The 6,281-nt window shown below is 37.7% G+C and overlaps 1 protein-coding gene across 1 annotated transcript; it reads left to right on the top strand.

Moving 5' to 3' along the window:
* Nucleotides 1–311: 311 nt before the first annotated feature.
* LOC127286463 (uncharacterized) lies at nt 312–1,124 on the top strand. The gene has a single exon (XM_051312895.1). It carries the CDS (start codon nt 312–314, stop codon nt 1,122–1,124), a length of 813 nt encoding a protein of 270 aa, XP_051168852.1.
* The last annotated feature ends 5,157 nt before the right edge of the window (nt 1,125–6,281 follow it).

The following is a 6,281-nucleotide window of genomic DNA, read 5'->3' as shown; positions in this document are numbered from 1 at the left end:
TCTACTTATAGATATTGTACATTGAAAAAAAATTTTTTTTTCCAAAGTCAAAAATTAAAAACGTTGTAATTCAAAAACTATTTTATTAAATTCAATAATAATTTATTTTTAGACTTTCACCAACAATAACAACATTTTAGAAAAGTATGGATTAAATTCGAGAACTTTTAATTTTTTGTTTGGACATTTCAGGAATTTTGCCTTTTATATGGAACTTCGTAATGTAACCATGGCCATATATTCTTGAAATTAATGAAAAATGTTTTGTTATCATTTTTATGAAATAATTTAATGAAATAATTTCTAAATGAATGTTACATCCCGTAACAAATACGGTCGACCCGGACCCCTTCCACCAAATTAAACTACCACCATTTAGTAAAGATGACCCAGAACTATGGTTCGTCCAAATCGAAAGATTATTTTCGCGAAAACAAATCCTATCGGAATCGGATAAAGCCGACGTCCTTATATTCGGTTTAAACTCGGAAATCCTATCATGCGTAAAAAACATAGCATTAATGACGCCGAGCCCCGTAGACATTTACTCTCAAATGAAAAAAGCAATTTTATCAAATTTCGGGATTTCAAACGAAATGCGTATGAGACAGTTGATCAAAGGCGATGTTCTGAACGGGAAACCCTCGTTTATTTTAAATCAATTACGTAATATCGCGGGTGACAGCTGCAAGGACGAAGTTCTCCGAACCATCTTTATGGAACACCTTCCGGAAGAACACCGCGTTATTCTCGCCCCTTGCACGGTTCAAAACTTGACTGAGTTAGCAACTATGGCCGACAAAATCTCTGAACAAGTCCAAACCGTTCAACCTCGGGGAAATCAAACCCTTGCAAATGTAGCAGCGGTTTCGACGACGGCAAATACCGAAGCAAGATTAGACGCAATAGTAGCAGAACTCGCGGAAATTAAACAAAAATTCGAACGACCGTATCAGAACAGACGAAGCCGGTTCAGATTTCAATCTCGTAATCGCCGATTCCGTAGTAATTCGCGTGAAAAAGAAAACGAAAAATGCTGGTACCATAAAAAATTCGGGAAAGACGCTCGGAAATGCGGAGAAAACGGATTCACCATGAAATTGCCTACAGCCGCGGGAAACTAAAAAAACCGTACCATATAGAGGCGATTGGCACGGGCGAAAAATCAAAACGCCTCCATATACGTGACAAAAAATCAGGTCTAGTGTTCCTCGTCGATACCGGTTCCGACATATCAATTATACCGAGAAAAAATAAGGAAAAAGGTGAACCATCCGAATTCGTTTTATATGCCGCGAATAATTCTAGGATCGATACTTTCGGCACAAAACATATGCATCTCAACCTCGGTTTGTGCCACGAATTCACATGGCACTTCCATATAGCAACCGTTCCATACCCAATATTGGGAGCAGATTTCCTATCATTTTACGACGTCGCGGTTTGAAAACGAACGGCATCGTTAAATCGGTCTCTTCGGTGAGTATCAACACTGTTAACAAAACTTCTAAATTCGCCCATCTATTCGCAGAATTCCCGGAAATCACCAACCCAACGGCACCTACGATATTCAAAAATAGTCAAGTCTCGCTCCGCATAACGACAACAGGCCAACCTATAGCCCAACGTGCTCGCAAACTATGCCCTGAGAGGAGAAAAGTAGCAAAGGACTACTTCCAACTCATGTGCAATTCCGGCCGTTGCAGCCCGTCCAATGCTTCGTGGGCATCCCCCATTCATATGCAGAAAAAAAAGACGGCTCATGGCGCGTATGCGGGGACTACTGTCGGGTGAACGCAGTTACAGAACCAGATCACTTCCCGATACCACTATTACACGACTTCGCAGCCAACCTTCACGGCACCAAAATTTTTTCTAAACTCGACTTATACTCTGCGTATAATCAAATCCCTATGTTCGAGGACGACATCCCGAAAACTGCAGTGATAACGCCCTTCGGCCTCTATCAATATAATGTGATGACCTTCGGTCTGCGTAACGCAGGAGCAACCTTCCAACGTTACATCCATAAAGCGCTCGGAGACCTTGTGTATCTCTTCGCATACATAGACGACATACTCATAGCCTCCCGGACTATGAAAGAACACAAAAAAAATATAAGAGAGGTGTTCAGTAGATTGCAACAACACGGTTTGCGCATAAATACGGATAAATGTTTTCTCGGCGCGGAAGAAATCGAATTCCTGGGTCATGTAATCAACTCGGAAGGATCGAAACCGACACCAGAAAAAATAAAAGCAATATCAGAGTTCCCTAAACCAAAAACAATTTTAGAACTACGCAAATTCCTCGGGTTAACAAATTTCTATCGCCGTGTTATCAAGAACGCCGCGCAGATTCAAGGACCGTTAAACGCCTTTTTAAAGGACTCGCGAAAAAATTATAAGAGAGTAATCCAGTGGAACCTCGAGGCGGAAAAAGCATTCACCGAGCTCAAAAACGAATTAGCAAAGCAAACGTTACTCACGCACCCGTCGGAAACCGCACCCATGCGCTTTGTGACCGACGCATCCGATTTCGGGATGGGAGCAGTCCTGGAGCAAAAGACCAACGGGGAATGGTCCCCTCTAGGTTTCTTCTCGCGTAAATTCACGCCGGCACAAAAAAGGTACAGCACGTACGACCGCGAGCTTACCGCGATACAAAAAGCAGTCGAGTACTTCCAACACCATCTCGAAAGAGGCGGAACCACGGTACTCACCGACCGAAAACCTCTCATTTACGCTCTTTTTCAAACCACCGACAAAGCATCTGATCGTCAAAGACGACAAATTTCGTTCATATCCCAATACATCAAAAAAATCGAACATATTGCGGGAACTGAAAATGTAGCAGATGCACTGCCGAGAGTAGAAGCAATCACCGTGGCTCCGGAAATTGTATTAAGTGAATTAGCAGCCGCACAAGAAACCGACGAAGAATTGAGAAGTATTATAGAATCGGGAAGCATATCGCTAAAAATAAAAAAAATGAATTTCGGTTCAGATAAAGTTACCATTCATTGCGACATATCGGGCGAGGACGTACGTCCTTTCGTGCCACTCGAGTTTAGAAAAAAATATTTAACATTTTCCACTCACCCGCACACCCAAGCGCGAAAATAACGAGTAAATTAATCAGACAAAGATACGTATGGCCCTCCATCGACAAAGATATAACACAGTGGTCCAAATCATGCCTCGAGTGCCAACGTGCTAAAGTATCGAGACACACGAAATTACAGCCAGCTAGTTTTGTCCCTCTGAACGCGAGATTCCGCCACGTCCACATGGACTTAATAGGACCGTTACCGCGAATTGACAGACTTCAATATTGCCTGACGATGATGGATAGATTTACTCGTTGGCCAGAAGCCATCCCAATTTCGGATATAAGTGCGCAAACAGTATGTAGGGCCATGGTAGACCATTGGATATCGAGATACGGAACACCCGAAACAATCACGACAGACCAGGGCACACAGTTCGAATCGCGCCTCTTCAAGGAACTATTGAGAGTATCGGGTTGCAGCCGAATCCGTACAACCCCATATCACCCGGCGGCAAACGGCCTCATCGAACGTTGGCACAGAACCCTAAAAGGTGCAATAATGTGTCACACAGACAAAGACTGGACTCGCGTGCTCTCTACCGTTTTGCTGGGCATACGCGTAAACATATTGGACTGCGGATCATCCCCAGCAGAGTACCTATACGGGACAACACTTCGCGTGCCTGGCGAGCTGGTGCTGACAGAGGAGGATCAGTCAAACAACGAACAATTCGTATCGGAATTTCGCGAACACATGAAAGAAATCAAACCCTCTCCCGTCGAGCACCACGATCGTCGAAAAGCATTCGTAAGTAAGAATTTAAAAGATTGCACACACATATTTCTACGTGTAGGCGCATCGCGACGTTCGCTGCAATGTCCATATACCGGTCCCCACAAAATAATCGAACGAATATCAGACAGAGTAATAAAGATCGATTTTAACGGTACTCACAAACAGGTCTCAATAGAAAACGTGAAACCGGCAATTCACACATCGGACGAAACGAGCAAACAAGCATCGAGAGTAATTAATCAATTCCCGGGTATATTAAGCAAATTGGCGAATCGTCCCGTTGAACCAATTACTCAAAGAAATGTAACAGAAAAAACGACGAATTATGTAAAGGTTCCGAACGAGACAATTCCCATCGCGGATGAAAAAAGCAAAAAACAAACTCTAACGGAAAAAAATAATATCACTATCGCGACAAAAACGAATGTAAAGAAAACAAAAGAAATTCAGAACAACAACATAGAATTAAAAGCAACCGATGCTGCTTGCACGTCAAAAAAGGAAAGTAAAATATGCGAAAAACGAGTTAGATTTCAACCCGCGATACTTCGAAGAGGAAGAAAGAAATAAACATAAAATATCGTCAAGACTAAATTGAAAGTACAAAATTTTTAAATCTAAATGAAATAGAGGAGTCAATGAACTTAGATGTAAACAGCACGTGGAAGTGAAATATTTTCAGAAAAATAGAATCACGAGTCTAATTTGGAAATTAAAGGGAAGTATATTTTGTTTAGATACATTATGTCTTCTTTTTTGTTAATAGTGGAATCATTCATTTTTATGTGTAACATTTCTGAAAAACATCGTTTTTTATAATTTTGTTCACGGTCTAGTATAAGAACATTATCCCAGTCAAACTCGTGATTCAATTCTGATCGATGTAATCCTACTACTGATTGAGCCGATGTTTTATTTTTAGTATTTTTATGCTCATTAATACGTGTTTTTAATGAACGTTTAGATTCTCCAATGTAATTCGCTGGACAGTTTTTACAATTAAATTTATAAACATTGTTCGTTTCATCCCACTTGCCAATAGGATCCTTACCTAATTTTATAATAGATCTTAAAGGTTTATTAACTATTGGAATAGTATGTTTTTAGAATTTTTGACAATGTAATGAAATTTGAGTTATTATAAGGTAAACTGACTTTAGGAATTTTTTTTATATAAAAGTGCTTGTGAATTTAAAATATTATTAGAAATATTATCATTATTTTTTTATGTAATTTAATGCTATTTAAACGAATTTTAGTATATTTTTTAATAAATTTAAGTGGATAATCATTGTTTTGTAAAATATTATTAATTTTCATTAAATTGTCATTGTAAAAGGAATGATGTGATAATAACATTGCTCGGTCTACAAGGTTATATACAATGTTTATTTTTTGTTTGAGTGGGTGATTTGAAAAGTAATTGATAAGTCTTCCAGAAGAAGATGATTTTTGATACCAATTATATGTAATGTTATTATTTTTTATAATTATAGAAATATCTAAATAATTGATTTGATTGTTATCTTGTTGTTCATAGGTGAATTTTAATTTATTGTGATAAGAATTAAAAGTTTCAATGACAGGGTTAATATGATCTTTATGTATACATAAAAGTGTAGTGTCATAGTGTCATCAACATATCTAAAGTAAAAAGTAGGTACACAATATTGTTCAATTTTTAATTTTTTAAGGCAATCACTTTCCAAATCATCCATTACAATATCAGCGAAAAACGCAAAAATTGGAGAACCCATAGGAGTGCCACCAATCTGTTGATAATATTTTACATCGAAGACAAAGAAGGTGTTTTTATAAAGAAAATCAGTGCTGTGTAAGATATCATTAATGGGGATTTTACAATTATTAATATTTGTGATTCTACGTTCAAGACTTTCAATGACCAAGTCAAGAGGTACGTTGGTAAACAGAGATTTAACGTCCAGAGAGACTAAAATGTAATCATTTGGTATATAATAATTTTTTATTTTTTCAATGAGTTCAAAACTATTATCAATATGTGATTTGAGAATACAGATATTATCTTTTAATTCATTGTACAAGGTTTTTGCTAAAAAATATGTAGTATTCCAATAGTTAATAAAACTTTAAGATCTATTATAAAATTAGGTAAGGATCCTATTGACAAGTGGGATGAAACGAACAATGTTTATAAATTTAATTGTAAAAACTGTCCAGCGAATTATATTGGAGAATCTAAACGTTCATTAAAAACACATATTAATGAGCATAAAAATACTAAAAATAAAACATCGGCTCAATCAGTAGTAGGATTACATCGATCAGAATTGAATCACGAGTTTGACTGGGATAATGTTCTTATACTAGACGTGCCAGCATAGTCTGTGCAAAATAAAATTTTAACGCTAAGATGTAACGGTTCAATTAATTTTTGGTAATTGTTATTACTTGT

This window comes from Leptopilina boulardi, unplaced genomic scaffold, assembly GCF_019393585.1.
Source record: "Leptopilina boulardi isolate dan_hultmark-lab unplaced genomic scaffold, ZJU_Lbou_2.1 LbouV2_361, whole genome shotgun sequence".
Classification (NCBI taxonomy): domain Eukaryota; kingdom Metazoa; phylum Arthropoda; class Insecta; order Hymenoptera; family Figitidae; genus Leptopilina; species Leptopilina boulardi.
This window is presented reverse-complemented; position numbering and strand designations above follow the sequence as displayed.

What these genes read in the sequence shown, in the direction of transcription:
- LOC127286463 (XM_051312895.1), top strand. Translation starts at nt 312, where the DNA reads ATGTTACATCCCGTAACAAATACGGTCGACCCGGACCCCTTCCACCAA.